Genomic DNA, 15,622 nt, shown 5'->3' on the forward strand with positions numbered 1-15,622 from the left:
CTTGGTATTTTAGCCTTCTGCTGGTCACTGCTACCTGCTGTACGCTTCCAAATAGGCAAGATGTATAAATTTCGTGTTTCTCAAGTGCTTATTCTATGCCTTATCCCCCCTTTAGAGGGCTGCTGAGTCCCAGAGCACTCGTATGCCTTACTTCAGCCCTTGTGTAAAATGGTAGTAATCCTGGTAATCCCTCATTGCTGAAGGATGGTACTTTGTACTGGTCTGATGGAATAGCCCAACCACTCTTTAATGTTTGCACCTCTCTCCTTTGAGAGCAAGAACTTGTCCATAAGGTAATACTTGACCTAAAAGTGCTCACAGATCTGTTTACATAGTGTTATATGCAATAATCAGATAAGCTGTACCTGACTATTTTTCCATAGTTTGTGTCTACATATAGAATCTGAGGGATTCTGTGGCTAATAAACGTCTCTTGGGTATTGTACTGTATATTAATATCAGAAGTTGACTTTAGCGAGCAGGAAAAACAGATGAGAATAGTACCTGATTTAAAAAGAAAAAAATACAGAATTCCTACTTTACGTACAAAACCCAGCATGACCCACCATGTAATTGATGCTCAATGTCATGTGTGTTCAAAATTTATATAATGCTTCAAGAACAACGTTGTCTTCATTTTGGAACACAAAATAATCAGTGGGACTCAGCTAAGTAAAAATCATTTTAACTGGAAAAAAAAAAATGGTGCTTATAGCTGTTAAAAGTCGAGATTGTTCATAGCACATTTTCGTTAACTTGAGTGCATGCAAAAATGTAAGAACCTAATTTTTATGCTCAAACTGCCAGAACGCATTAGCTGAAAGGAGCACAATTAACTAAACCGCGGTTTGATTTACGTAATGCCAACAGCCACTCTAACTGGGAAAAGATTTTCTGTGGGAAGAAGGGGAATTCTCTCCTTTTGAACATATTATGTATCGTACTTGGGGGAGGAAAAGGGGTGTCTGTCACCCAGCAACAGAGGAAGGAGGAAAAAAATTAATTAAAAAGAAATCAGAAAATGCAGTTGTAACTGTGAAAATTGGCAGGGGGAGTAAGGGAGCAGGTTGAGCACCTGAAACTGCTCAATTTTTTGAGATTGACTGGGTTTCAAGTTGACAGCATCCCTTTAAACTTCAGTTTTCCTCGATCTCAGTCACGCAACATAAGATCTTCCAGTCCTGTCTGCTGCACTTGCTTAGCTGTTCTCTGCAATCCATTTTTCTGGTGGTCTGTCTGCTCTGGTTTGGAAAGTCCCAGGCTTTAAAACAGTCATTTGATTCCCGCCCAGTGCCTGCAGCTTTGCTAGAACTGCAACCTACTTCTTGGACGCTCGGGTCAAACTTCAGCCTTAAGCACACAATAGTTTGATTGACGTGATTTTAATAGCATTTTAGAATACAGTTGTTAAGGCAGGGACAGTGAGATTTTTCTAAAGGAAAAAGGGAGCACGGGTCTCAATGGCTCTAAACAGCTTCTGTCTCTGCATGTCATCTCTTACACTCGGCGGTGAAACGCATTATCGAGTAGTGCCCGGAAAGTGGCTAACTGCGTTTGACACACGCCAACTCCCTGCCTCCACACTGGATAATTGCATTGTCAACTGTTCAGCAAAGTGGCAGGTGACACTGCAGCCGGATTGATTGTCCTAGTATGGAGGCTCCCAAGACTGTCAGCCACCCAATCGATAGAGTTTACACAAGACACCGTGACTGCATCTGTAACTAATTTCAGTTTGAACCTCGCAAGATGCGCCTGTCCCTGTTTCCCGGCCTCTCCTCTTCTTTGCTTGCATCTTCCCCCTGGACGAGGAAGTTGCTTTTCCGCTGAAAGCCCAGCTTTTATTTCTTGTTTTGGAGCTGGAAGTGAAGAAATCAATGGTGTGTTTTGTGGTTTCAGAGTTGAGGGCATTACAGCACATGGCTAACTAGCAGCTCCAGTTTTGCAATCAATAGGCTGATCAATTGATTAAATTAGCACTGATTTTTCTTTCTTCTTTCCAGCCTAGAAAAGAATTAGTTTGGGGGAAAGAACATATGTGTTTGGCCCGTGAAATTTAGCCCTTGGTTTTTCCAGTCCTTGGCTGTCTTTCCCCTACAAATATAATCCCTGTGCTCATCATTATTTAAAGCAAACTGCATCGAGCCTTGCCACTGGCAGCGGCCCGCTGTAAGCCGGGGTGTCACTTTCAGCTGTTCGCCAGCCTTGCTGCTTCATGCTCGGCTGCCTTAGAAAAGTCATCCTCCAAGCTCTGCTGTGCTGCTTTATTATTGGCAAAGTTGCGACATTCCTGTGATCCCTGTCAGTGGTGCTTATTGATCCAGTGATGTGAATCTGCTTAGTGATTCAAGATTACTTTAATTCTCCCTCTTCCTTTTTTGTTTGTTTCCACCCTCTCCCCAGGGGGAAAAAAAGCTTTCAGATCCACGTTTCCCTGACTGTGGAAAACGAGCCGTAACTGCAAAGACCGTGGCTGTTGCTGCTGCTTTTGTACTTCACCTCTGGGTTTTGAAGAGCAGCCTTTGAGATAGATGTGAGACTGTTCTCACCTTAGTGCACGCTGCCTGTGAGGCTCTAGAAGGCAGCCATGTGTGACTGGCCACACCAGATCTGACCTTTGGTCCGAGTGCGTTGTCCCCTCTGCAGCCACGATCTGCACCTGATGTGTTACGGAGGGTTGTAAAAGAAGTCTCTGGAATACTCCTTGGCACTGCAAGGGGTGGGGAAGACTCTTCCCTGAGCCTTGCAGCAGCTGGCTCTTACCCTGTACAGCAGAGCTTGCCTGCCCTTTGTTCAGCATGCTGCTGCAAAATGATGTTAATGGTCATAAAATTATATGGCCCCTTTCTTTAAAGGCAGCTGTTCCTCTGATCTGTTAGCAAAGATCATTGTAAGCATCTGAGATGCTGGTAAGCAGACAGGTCTCTGGCAGCCCATTTGTGCCTCTGTGGGAGCTAATAGATGGCATCAGATGGATGCATCTGCTATTTCAGGTGTACGCTGTAACGACACAGTTGGGTGTCAGTTTTCCAGGTAAATCACTGTTTCGCTTGAAATGGATCTGGCTCCAGAGAAATGAAACCCTCATCTTGCAAGCAGCTTTTCATGGCCTCTGAATGTCATTTTTTTTCTGCAGCAGGCTGAGAAAGTCACCAGAAGAACTATTCTATCCCTGTCTGTGCTAGGAAAGAATGGGGGAGCATTTTCACTGTCCAAAAATATGGCTGGGGAAGTGTTACAGATCTGCAGAAAGACTGCTCTTCAGGATGGCCTCATCTCTGCCTTCCTCTTGTTTTCAAGAATTTCTTATGGCTTTCTCTTTCTTCCCAAATGCCCTTTAAAATAAGACTGCATCCATGCCACCTTGTCGTCTTAGTACTAGTTTGGGATACTTCAGCAGCTGATGAAATAAACCCAGTTTAGAGCCATTCTTGGGAAGTGTGTGTGAGGCCTGGCCGTGTGTCTGCATAAACTACTTTTATTGCCTTCATTGTTTTTACTCTCCAAGAAGCCAACGAATGACATTTCGTTAAGAAAATAGAGTGAACGTGCTGGAAAGGGAGGTTGTGCAGAAGGGGGTTACTGCAAGGAGTGTAATTAGCAAAGGCTACAGTTCTGGAGATTTATGGGAGGCTTTTTTTCTTCTTTCCCGAACATGTGTAAATTACCTGCGAGCGGAATGAATGCCTCTTCCCAGCCAAAACAGTCCCCAGTAGAGCTGCATGCCTGTGAGATGGATTTGGATTTAGACCCACTTACAGAATTTACACAAAATTCTTTATTTCTAGAATATTTCTAATATAGATTTGACACACACATACCCCTCATTCCTTGGGGACCAAACAGGAGAGACACTAGCTATACGGATGAGTGATACTCTGCATGAACAGCATCTAGTAGCTGCAGTCATAATGACTGTGCAAGTACTAACACTAACATCTTAGTTTTGTTCCTTGGTTGTGTTTGGAGTGATAATTAAATGTATACAGAACAGCTGGCCCCCAAAACAGACTTACCTGCCCAGATAGGAGTTGAGGAGCAGAGGTGGGGCACAGTAAATCTGTGCTTTCCTACCTGCACTGATGGAATTTGGCTGAGGTTGGGTCTGCACGGGTCGTCTTCTCTTACCTTTCTACTCCTGAGCCTGCCAGTCTCCCTGTGAGCTCCTGCCTGCGCAGGAGCCAGCAGTGCTGCCAACACCTGAAGCAGCATATGTTGTCATTTTGACCATCTGCCACTGAATGTGATGGGGAAAAGGAGCGACTTGAATGTGATGCCCTTTTATCTGTTCTGTGAATCTGCTTATGTATCACATTAATGACTCGCAATCTTAGCTTGAGCCACCATTCGCTTGAGAGATACTGAGGTGGCTGGTCATCAGGGGACTGCACAAAGGAGGTGAGATTTGAGAAGCAGTGCAGAGGTCAGAGAGGATGCTTACGCACAGGAGTCCGTTTAGGAGAAACCAAAGTGCTATGAAAACTTATGGAAAAGGGAAGAAAAATATTTCTGATGAGATTTATCTCCAGCCATTAATGATCTGCACATGGAAGGAAGTGGAACGTGTTGTCTAGTCTCCTTCAAGCTCAGCTGATTCCTGTAGCCTGACAGTGCCTGCAGCCTGGCAGCAGCAGACCTGAATTTTTTCTGCTTTACAGAGCTCTTCCCTATTTCAGAAACACTGTTGCTTGTGTAGAGTACCTAAATTTTTCAGAAACCATGTTGAATTGGTGTTCTGGCAGACTGCTCCAAGGCCAGCCCAAGCAAAGCTCTGTACACAGTGCTGGAGGGTGGCAGGCGCTCTAGGTAAGTGATCTTGATAGGTACATTCTGATTGATGGGGGAGTTTGTCTCCCAAACTGTCACAGGGTTTATAGAGGTGCCACTCAATACCAGTGCTGGAATTGCTTGTCAGAGCACCTGGCTACAAGAGCAATGGGGATTGGCGACAGAGCTGTAACTTTGTTTTTTCTCTGCTTAATGGCCCCAGCGTCTGACCTGCCTGCTCACTCCTGTTTGTCTGGACCTTAAGGAGGCAGCTGGGATTAAGACTGTCAGAGGATTGTGCTGCTTTAGCATCAGGAGGCTAATTGTATCAGGGCTGGCAGTGTATGACAAGCAGTTGCTTCCTACCAAATGCATGGCAAGAGCAAAGAAATCCTTCAACAAGGAAAGAGAAAGTTATAGGCGAGTCTACTTTTTGGTTTGTTCTTTTATCATCTGAAAGCAGCGCTTTCAAATTCACGTGGAATTAGTTCCTTAAGCCTTAGGTGACGCTCCTTGCAAGAGTTGCAACTGCTTCTGTGAATAACAGATCACGTATCTTGTGAGTTCCTAGGTCAAACTTACAACTTAACATTCAGTTGTCGGTTTTCACTTGATTAACACATTGGGATAAAGTTCTGGTCGTGAGCATTGACCTCTGGTTAGCAGCATTAGCTTTAGCGGTCTGCTCTAGGCAGCATTGCTGATGGCCATGAATTACTGCACGACCTTCGGAAGCCAAGCCTTGCTGGAGGGACCCTTCCTCGTTCCCAGTGCACGCTATTGAATTGCAAATCATGCGAGTGCAGTGGTAGTGGGTCTTGTGGAAGCTCCCGTTCTCCTCTAGCAGGTCTGAAACAATGCTGCTACAAAGGCCATTTTGCTGACACCCTCAGCGCTCCATTTCACATTTTCCTTGCTCCTGGATGGCAGCATACACTGCAGGCAGGAGCTGGAAGTTGTGAGCCCTCTTTACACTTGGGCTGAGTTAGTGAGAAGCAGGTGTGATCCTATCGGGCCTTCCTTGCATTTAGTGGTCCTCTTAATCCATTTATAACAGCACTTGTCCAGAAATCTGGTTTCAATGAGCCTGAGATGAATGAATAATGTCAAGCAGTTCAGACGTCAAATATTTGAACAGCTGCGTGGGTGTTTTCACTGGCTTTGTGCATGGAAGCAACCCCAGGAAGTTAGATAAGGAGGGTCAGGTTGAAATTGTGGCACCAAACCTCAGCCCGCCGGAACTGGCCTCAAAATCCATAAAAAAAGAAAGGGCATTAGGATGCCAGTGGCAGGCCGTTTGCTCTGCAGGTGATGCTGGGCCGAGCTTTGTACCCTGTTCTTTGGTGTTTTCTTGTGTGCAGTGACAGTGCCAGGATTTTTGGACCTCTTGATTCACATTGGAAACGCGTTTTCTGGATTTTTTCTTTTTTTTCTTTTTCTTTTCTTTTTTTTTCTTTTTTTAAAGTAGCCTCTGAAGTCCTAAAACTGCGATAGCACAGCTTATATTCAAAGTCTTTTCTGGGTTCATGAAGGTTACTTTGTTTGGCATACAGTTTCTGAATCATTTTTGTACCAAATTGCAATGGTCTGCTTTTGGTCATGTTAAAAAAAAAAAGGCCCATATTTGGTGAAAATCTGAGAGTTTGATCACCATATTGTGGCCTCCTTTAGTCCTTGGCCTGAGAGTCCTCATTTGATCAAAAAGGAAAATTTACCTTTCTCCTGCCCCTCATCTTAACCTGTGACCTTCTCTGCTGTGCCCTCCTCTCTGACTGAAATGCTGTATCAGATCATGCCAGTGTGTATCTGTTACCATGACACATACTGTCCAAACCTTTCCCCTGTACTCCCCTTGTGTAGGGAGGATGGCACTCTGTTGGTAGTGCAGTGGTTCCTATTCTAGAGCTAGATTCAGCAAAAGCTTTGGAGTATTTTCCTTTCAGACTTAAAGGGAATTTTCTTAAGTACAAAGGTTTTAAGAGCAAGGACACCAGGATTCTGAAGTCAAGACACCTTAATATTTGTAAATTGTATCACAGTAAGCAGATCTTCTTTTCTTAAGCTCTAACCATAAACCACTAGTTGGTTTGAGTCACTTGGAAACAAAATTGATGGAAAGGTGCATGTTTGCTGTATACTTGGCATCCTTACAGAGGGGGGGAACACAGGGGAGTGGTCCCATGCTCCTTCCATTCGCTCTTTTGGATACTTCCCCCCATGGCCCAAGGCACTTACTCCAAGTATTCATTGTCTGGCTAATGTTCATATCACCTCTGGGACTGGCCAAGTCACAGCTCCAGCTTTGCATGATTTGTGTTTTCCCCAGCTACAAGAAAAATGAAGAGCTATGTGTCCCAAAGTTTATGGCCTTTGAGAAGTGATGGGCTGAAGTAATGCCAGGTGCAGGGGATGGTGTTACTGCAGGTTAAATGCCATGCCTGTAAATTACCACCCCATTGCCCACTGCGACTTTCAAGGCAGCTTTGGAAGACTATCCAGCTTCTTTGACAGGTGTCTCTTACTCCTCTAAATCTTCTCCCAAACTTTGTGATGAACTGAACATGTGTTGGCTGGCAGTGTGCAGCCAGTATGTAAAAGACTTTAAAAGGGGTCTGCTGGAAGAGGACTGCCCCAGTGACACTGCAGAGCTGACCTACAAGCATGGCTCCTGCAGCAGCTGCCGCCGACGATGGATGCTGTATTGTCGGTGCTAGTTTTGTTACCTCTGCTAAAAATTAAGGCTGGCAATTACTTTGAAGTAAAAGGTGGTTTATGATTCTAGGGAAAGGTTAGTCTTAAAATCATTGTCATGCTACGGTTATCACTTGTTAAGGACCTTCTTTATATTCAGGGAAGAGAAATATCAAATCCATATAAACAAATTTTATTGGGGGCTTAATGAATCAGCAAGAGCATCCGTTCCTAGAGAGCGACAGTGAAGAACTGTGTCTGCATGGTGTCCTTGGAAATGAGACCTTCGCCTTGCCCTGCTCTGCACAGATGCAGACCGTTAGAAATATAGCTTACTCTCCTGGGCTGAAAAAGTGCAAGTTTGCTGCTGACAGCACAAGCTTGTGTAAGTGTGCTGGTGAGAGCCCAGTGGGATGAACAGACTCGGACATCTGTAGCGCTAAAAGGGCTACCCTAACCCTTGGGAATGTCCTTATTCTCCAGACATGCACCATATATTCAGTGTTTCTATGATAATTTTAGCCTGTCTTTTGCATTTAGAACCACATTCACAGGGCAGAAATGTACCCGCGTTGGGGCATTTCTACAAAGCCAAGGCTACATCTACCTTAGTCTTTCGGTGTTTGCGGGTGGGATGTGATCCTTAGTCTAGCTACAGACTGAGGTTACCAACCATCTGGATGTGCCAGGTCCTTCAGGCTCCAGCAGGTACCCTCTCTCTGCGAGCCAGGCATCCAGGGCTGCTGTCTGGACAGTGGGATGCTAAGTGGAGGTGCATACTGGAGGCAGACAGAGTGATCAAATTTCTATCTGCGTAGCTTATGTCCCCAAACAGCGTAGATCTGCTGCAGAACTGAACACAACTGAGGACCTTGCACCACCCTAGGATTCAGGAGATCTTTGCTTAATTTCCAGTGTCATGGGAGAGAGCATATCCAGTGTTAGATCTCATAAAGAGTAAATATGTTCCTTAGTTTCCCTTCTATTGGTAAACCTTAGGCACCAAATACCATGTGGTTCATCTTTGTAAGTGTTTGCGTGCAGATTCAATTAGAAGAAGCCTGTTTAATAACAGTAATAACACAGTCAACAAAATGCTTGAGAACCAAAATAAATTTTTGTTGTTAGAAAGTGGCAGTTGCAGTTGTTAGACAGTTCAGCATCAGGTGGAACTGTTTATGCTTGCTTCCTGCTGGAATTGGGACTGGGCTCGTGCCTGATCCACCCATGTTGGAAGTGCAGGACTCTTTTTGACTTGCACTGGAATTTGCTCACACAAGAGGTGCTTGTAAGGGGCTGTTAATGACTGTGGAGTCTGATTGGTTTGGGGTTTTTTTTCCCCCCTCTCCTAGAAACAGGTGCACTATTCTTCAGTGTTTTATATTGTAAAAATCTAAGCCATGACTAAATGCATCTAAAAAAGAAAAAAGTATTTCTAATTGTATTTTAGCTTCTGCCTGCCTTCTGCATCTGAATTAAGGACTAATTCAGAATGTCCCTGTGGCCTTCTCTTAAGTGTTAGTAGTGTATTTTTTGTGTTAACCACTTCTATGAAAAATCAGTCTTCCCTGTTTTGCTTCATTTTTTCCTGCCTTTGAGAGAGACCTTTCCAGTGCCTTCAACTTTAAAATAACTCACGTGGAGAGCAAAAAGTCAAGAATGTTTCATTTTCAGTGTTGAGGGGCATTTTAGAGCATAAAATCCAGGAAACTAGAGCATTTCTGTGAGTGTTTTCTGTGCAGTCTCTGGAGATGGTACCTTTTGTGAGGCTGTTAAGAGTAAAGGACAGCCTGCAGGCTAGCGCTATTACACCATCCTTAGGAGATCTCCTACACTTCAGGTCCAATTCAAATGCTCATCTACATGTTTTATTTTCTTTCAGGTTCTGGGTTTATCATGTGCAGTGGCAAGGAGAATCCAGACAGCGACGCTGACCTGGATGTGGATGGAGACGACACACTTGAATACGGGAAACCACAGTATCGTTTTTGAAGGGCTCTTGCAGAGGGGGAACCTAGAGGTGCATCTTCAGCTAGCTTTCATAAAGCACTGCCCTGGGTAGTGGTGGATAATCTGTGTCCAGCCCTACTGGTAATGATACCACCTTCTCAGTTACCATGTTATTTGAACTAGGAGGGATTCACAGTTACTCCCTTTGAGATCCTTCTGTTGATGCAGCACTACTTCAGACCCAGTCGGTGAAGTCTGTAGGAGACACTGCAGGAGATCAAAGTTAATGTTTCCCTATTCTGTTTCATAAGCAATCTGTTGTCTCCTTCCAGGTTTCTTCCATATGGATAGCTTTTCCTGCTTCGTGGGTAGGAACTGAGTTTATTTTCCACACAACACGCCTTTGTTTTCAGGGTTTTTGTGCAGTAAACATTTCAAGCACTATTCACCTGCTACTCTGAGAGACTGGATTTTTTTCCTTTCATTAGACAGTTCGTGGGCAGAACTATCATTAAGGGCAGTTTTTGGGAGCTTCTCCATCTGTGAGCCAGGCTCTTCAGACACAGCTCTGGGAGAGCTGTGGGCAGACTTCTGCCCTGCAGCAGCTGTAGCAGCCATGAAGGAGGAATTCCTGCAAGGGTATTAGGCAGATGTTGACTTAGCTGTGATGAGGGGTATTATATATCTGTAGAATTAGATTTTATTGAAATCTGTACTAGCCTTTAAGACTGAAGCCCCAACCCTTAGCTGGTAAAAGATCTCTGTACCTCAAACAGAAATAGTGGAATTGTGCAAGGTAGGCTTGCAGAGGTTGCAGAAGTGGTTTTCCCCTTCTAAAGGCTGTGGCATCATCTTGCTGACAAAAGACTTTTCTGTTTCTTTCCACCTAAAATACAGCTTTAATCCAGAATTTAAAAGCAGGCCCCTCCATGGATACCAGTCCCTCTTCTTTTGAGGTGTTCCCAGTTGGAATGAATTTGTTCTGTATCCCAGATAGTGTCCTAACCATCTCAAAAGCCTTTCCACTATCTGCAGCAAGGTGCTATGTTCCTTAACCCCTTGTGCTCAGGTACACAGAGGCAGACGTTATCCCTTGCACTGGGGAAGAGCCAGGTGAAGCCAAAGAGAGGGAGGCGCTCCGAGGTGCTGTTTTAAAGTAAGTACTGTGCCTTCCTAATTTGCTTTCATTACTTTTGGGGAATCTCAATTTGTGGAAAATACCTGTTCACTTGAGCGCAAGGGTCGCAATGAGAGAGACTTACAAAGAAGCATAGTGTGACAGGTGGGTCTCCATTTCTACCCGTGCAGCCTCATAAAGCCTCCCTGCACACTCTTCTGTCCCTTAACCACTCCACTGCCCAGCCAGTGATGTCTTCTCCCTGAACAGTGCTGGCCAGAAGGTGAATTCTGGTGCTGGGGAAACTGCTGTACTAAGGCCTTCTGCGTCATCTTGCTTCATGATGAAATGTGGCCTCTTAGTAGTATAACGTGATGCCATCCGAATCTTGTTTGGCACATTAGAAGTCTGGCACCCAGAGTATGATTTCATTGCATTATGTGTTGTGGGTACACAAACTAATCCTTCTGCATTCGGCTCTGGGGTTGGGGCAGGATGTGTGCTCTGCCCACACACATATGTGGAGAATGTAGGCAGCCAGTGTTCAGGGCACTTGGGGAAGCATTTCAGGCAAGTAAAATGAGTCTTAACAGGGAGCTAGGATTGCTTTCTAAGCCCTCTGCCCTGCATAAAACAGGGCTTAAATTACCCCTCTATCTCTTTTCACTGAGTGATCCTGTGAGGTCAAGGTTGAAGTGATTGATAGAGCAGTGAAATGAAGTTTTCTTACTGCTTAGCCTGTCACAAATGCTAGTTCAAAATTAGGTTCCACTCCATAGAAATGTGGCATTTGCCACACTGGATCCAAACCATTGGTCCGTTTGATATTTTGCTAACCATGCTAGTCCATAGGCAGAGCCTCAAAGATGCTGAAGTTCCTTCACAGCCACGACAGTGGTGGTGCAGCAGGAGGGTATCGGGATATCCCTTATCAGTGGCTGTGGACACTCAGTGCTTGGTGAGACGACTGAGGCCCTGAGCCTGAGACACTCAGTTCCTTCATGTGGCTTGCACCTAACACATCGTTTTGCTGTTTGGGCAAGGTCCTTGCATGTCTGCTGGACTTGTTTGCCCATCTCTTAAACAGGAGAGGTGGTGTTACTTGTAAAAGCACTTTGAAATTGTGGCAAGTTTCCGTAGAAATGCAGTAGGGTACCTGATACTGTGAAGCATGAGCCTATGTTACTTTTTGAGTGCAACTGTCTTAGCACATGGAGCTAAAATGTTATACAGTCACAGGTGTGCAGCCTGCTCAGAAGATTCCTTTCTCTTGCAGTCTCTGTTTACTGGCTCACAAGTGAATTGACAGGGTTAGGAGTTGTCTGTACTTCAATGCTGCTGTTCTTCAAATGGGAGGATGGAAAAGGTGGGGCTTATGAAGGTGTGAAGTTATTCCTAAAGGGAGAAGCTATTGCAACACAGAGGATTTCTGTTCACGAGTAAGGCTTTCATCTTTGAAATTGTGTATGCAAAAATGAGCCTTAGGTCACAGGTGCTGTTTGAATCCCAAGCCTTCAGTCAGCATCACAACCCCTGTGTGATTCAGCAGAGGTCACAGCTAGATGCACACGTTGGAACAACATTGGTGGAAGTGTGGACTAACACAAAAACATCTCCTGCAGCAGGCCAGCCACTCACATTTTGAAGCCTAGACTGATGGATAGAAGTATTGAGAGAGAAGTGGTGGGTGGAAGCGGTAGCTTGTCCTGAGTAGCAAGATTTTCCATACTCAGGCCTAAGCATTCTGTTCTTTTCTCTTTTAGTGGTGGCACACCCAGTACTCGAATAACACCGGAGTTTTCTAAATGGGCCAGCGACGGTGAGTGTTGAACTTGTAAATTATTAATTTGTATGGTACAGGAGGGCAGATAGATACTCCATATCTGATTGTCAGTAATTAGGCAAATGGTAGTTAACATACGATCTTGCACGGTACCACCATATATGCATGCACATACAATCACACTATCTTTTTGAAACTTTACAGCACAATTAACTGTAGTCACTAGCAGCTGGGGGAGTTCCCAAAAATGCAACCTTAACTGGTATGGCAATAAGAGAGAGGGGTTGGATTGACGTGCCGTTGTGTTCCTAAAAGACAAACTGCTGTATCACAGAGGGAGCTATCAGAGCTTGACTATGTGATGGTGGTGTTCAGCTGTTGGGGGTTTAAACTACACAGGCACCTGTTGCTTGGGGTTTTTTTCAACTGCTTTCTTATCTTCCCTTCTTTAAAAGGGTATGCTAGAGTCTTGTATCATGATCTGTTGGATAGGTCTTGTCCTTGCTGGCCTCTGTATGGCAAGAAAAGCCTGCAGCTCTGAAGCCTGCATCTTTAGAGTGGGAACTCTAAGTTCTGTCCTGCTTCATGACCTGTAGTTGAGACGCCGGAGCAAACGAGTGAATGTGAAAGTGTACCTTTGCGTGCATTACTTGAAAGCTCATAGCATTAAGCGGGGGGTATTAAACCCATTCAACTGCTGAGTTTTTTTATTTAATGCCAGCAGCGCTGGAAGTGTAAACAGCAACCTAGTGGAAATATGAGAATAATAAAACCTGGCGCTTTCCAGCTGTAGATGCCAAATCCATTTCCAGAGTTGGGCAGTGCTGCTCCAGCTCCCTTAGGAAGGAAAGTGAAGCTCAGCGACCTGAAGAGACTTGTCCCAATGATTTTATTCCCTGTTCTGTTTACTGTAATGCTTTGGGCATTTGATTCGCAGCCTTGAAAGTACCTACAAGACATAACTGCTTGCCAGTGGAGGGGGGGTGGGTGAGTAGAACCAGTTTTGCCAAGGGCATGATGATTAAATGGAGAACATAGGATATCTATCGCAGGCATTTTCTTCTGTGGGATAGGCAATCACATTTATTTTCTGTGATGTAGGAGCACTTGCTTGTAGGCGTGTTCAGCTCCAGTAACTACAGCCACAGAGGTGATGAGGAAGCAGCCCTGATGGCACTTGCTATGAGCTTTTTTCTTTGTACCTTTTACCTGAAGCTACGGTGCTGAACCTACAGCCCAAGGGCTAGCCCCAGGACAGTTCATATGGCTCATCTCCAACTGATCACTCACACCCCCTCCAGTGCTGGGAGAAGCCATGGGACTGCTAGTACTAGGAGAGCTATGAGCAGACTTTTCTGTCATACTAGTTACCTGGCATATATTTTTCTCTCTGTCTGAGGGATCTCAGAAAACGGGAGAAGCTAAGAGCAGGGTTTGGGTTGGGTGGATTTGCTCCAGACCCACCTTCCTAGAACACTTTGGCATAGCAGCTGTATCAAACCTGTCTGAATTAAATCCTGGCTTGAACAACTGGTACATCTGAGGGTCAGTCAGTATGAAGTGGAGAAACGTTAGGGGTTGTATCATCATTCCCAAATCATAGAAGCATGCTGTCCAGAGAGAGGGCCTCCCTGCCAGACAGGGACACGTAGCATCGGTCTCTTCTCTCTTTCCGAGAACCAGCATGAAAATGACTCATCGGGGTCCTCTGCTTCTGAAACCGTAACTCACTCAGACTATTTCTTTGCAATGATCAGATGTTCTCTTACTAATTTGTCTGTTCTTCCCTCAACAGAAATGCCTTCAACGAGTAACGGTGAAAGCAGTAAACAGGAGACCATGCAGAAGACCTGTAAGAACAGTGACATTGAGAAGTGAGTGTAAAATGGATAGCTTTAATTTTTCTTGTTTTAAGGAGCCATAGTGTCCCATCTGGTGTTCCCAGAAGCAGTGCTAGTCTGAGAGTAGGCATATTTGAAGCTTTTACCACTGAGAAGGGAAGTTGTGCTCCAACATGAAGCCTGGACTTGGAGCTGTTGGTATCCTGACTTGCTGCTGCTGTGTCCACAGAGGGCCTGTGGGGAGTTCTGCTGCAGAGATCTGTGTGGGCAGGTACCCAGTGATAAGGAATAGAGCACAGCTTCCAAAGGGCTTTTCCACTGCAAATTGCCTTCTTTTAAAATATGTAAATAGATATATCCATGCTTTCCACCATTTTCTAGTTATGGTGGGTTTTCAAACATGTTGTGTGGTGCTTAACAGCCTAGACTAGAGCTGGGACTTTGGACAGGAAGTGAAGACTCAAACCCACTTTAACTTGACAAAAGCAATTAGCTTGTCAAGCTGTACTTTGATTTTTTTTTTTTTCTTTTCTCCCTGTGCAAGATTTCTGCTATCAATGTATCCGGGGATCCTGCTTTAACTGGAGAAGTTACCTTATTGTTGTATCTTTGTTTTTGAGGGCAGTCCTTCACGTGGTCTCTATTCTGTTTTCTCCGTGGAGCCATGTTCCACCTTCCATCTCTCCAGTAAAAGGGAATCCCAGCAGCCCTGTAACTTGTCAGAAGCCTCACTGAGAGAATTTCTTTTCCCTTAAAAGCCAGATTTCACCTTTGTACAGTTGCCAATAGGAATAATGTGTCTTCCTGAGTTTTTTACCTGCAGCCCTTCCAGGTGATTCAGAAGTTTAAGTCTCGGTGTTTGAATATACAACAGTGTAGGGGCTCCTGGCCATCTCCTTTCCTGTCCCTTTCTCCTCGCTGGATATCCTGCAGCCTAGTTTGAGATAGAAACATGGTTTTCTCTGCACTGTGCATTTGACTAACAACTTCTATCCCTAGCCTCCTTCCACACACTGCTAGGGTGACTTACTGTTTAGGCAAATGTGACGATTCAGGCCTAAAACTACAGGCTCTTCGCTGCTGCCATGGACTGCATTAATTGGGATGGGACAGTGTTTTAAGTTGATTATTGCTTGTCACAAAATGTTGCCCCAAGATCAAGTGAGAGACAAAACAGCCTGAATGAGGCGGATGCAATGAGGTAATTGTGGGTTTTAAACAGATGGCATTTACATTTTGGGGATGAGGTCCATTGGTAATTTGGGATGGGGAAAAAATCTGGTGGTAGTGTTAAGCTGACATTACAGAAAGTATTTTTTTAAATGTAGTTTGTTCTCCACCTGCCCCTGGTCCTGACTTGGGAGGTTGTGTCCCTGTCCCATTTTGGGATCTCTGACAGTTCAGGCAGCCTGGCAAAGCGTATGTTCACAGTCAGGGGTTAACTGGGAAAACTCCCTGCTGCAGAGGAAACTT

The 15,622-nt window shown here is 44.8% G+C and overlaps 1 protein-coding gene across 2 annotated transcripts in view; it reads left to right on the top strand.

Annotated features, from left to right (window-relative positions):
- RNF220 (ring finger protein 220) overlaps positions 1 to 15,622 on the top strand; it is a 49,006-nt gene that overhangs the window by 7,864 nt on the left and 25,520 nt on the right. For both annotated transcript variants that reach the window (XM_010297455.1, XM_010297454.1), the window contains exons 3-6: positions 9,341 to 9,437; positions 10,478 to 10,564; positions 12,289 to 12,344; positions 14,104 to 14,182. In XM_010297455.1, coding sequence (XP_010295757.1) covers positions 9,341 to 9,437; positions 10,478 to 10,564; positions 12,289 to 12,344; positions 14,104 to 14,182 — 319 coding nt within the window. The remainder of the gene's footprint in view (positions 1 to 9,340; positions 9,438 to 10,477; positions 10,565 to 12,288; positions 12,345 to 14,103; positions 14,183 to 15,622) is intronic.

This window comes from Phaethon lepturus, unplaced genomic scaffold (genome assembly GCF_000687285.1).
Source record: "Phaethon lepturus isolate BGI_N335 unplaced genomic scaffold, ASM68728v1 scaffold43381, whole genome shotgun sequence".
In the NCBI taxonomy this organism is placed as follows: Eukaryota; Metazoa; Chordata; class Aves; order Phaethontiformes; family Phaethontidae; genus Phaethon; species Phaethon lepturus.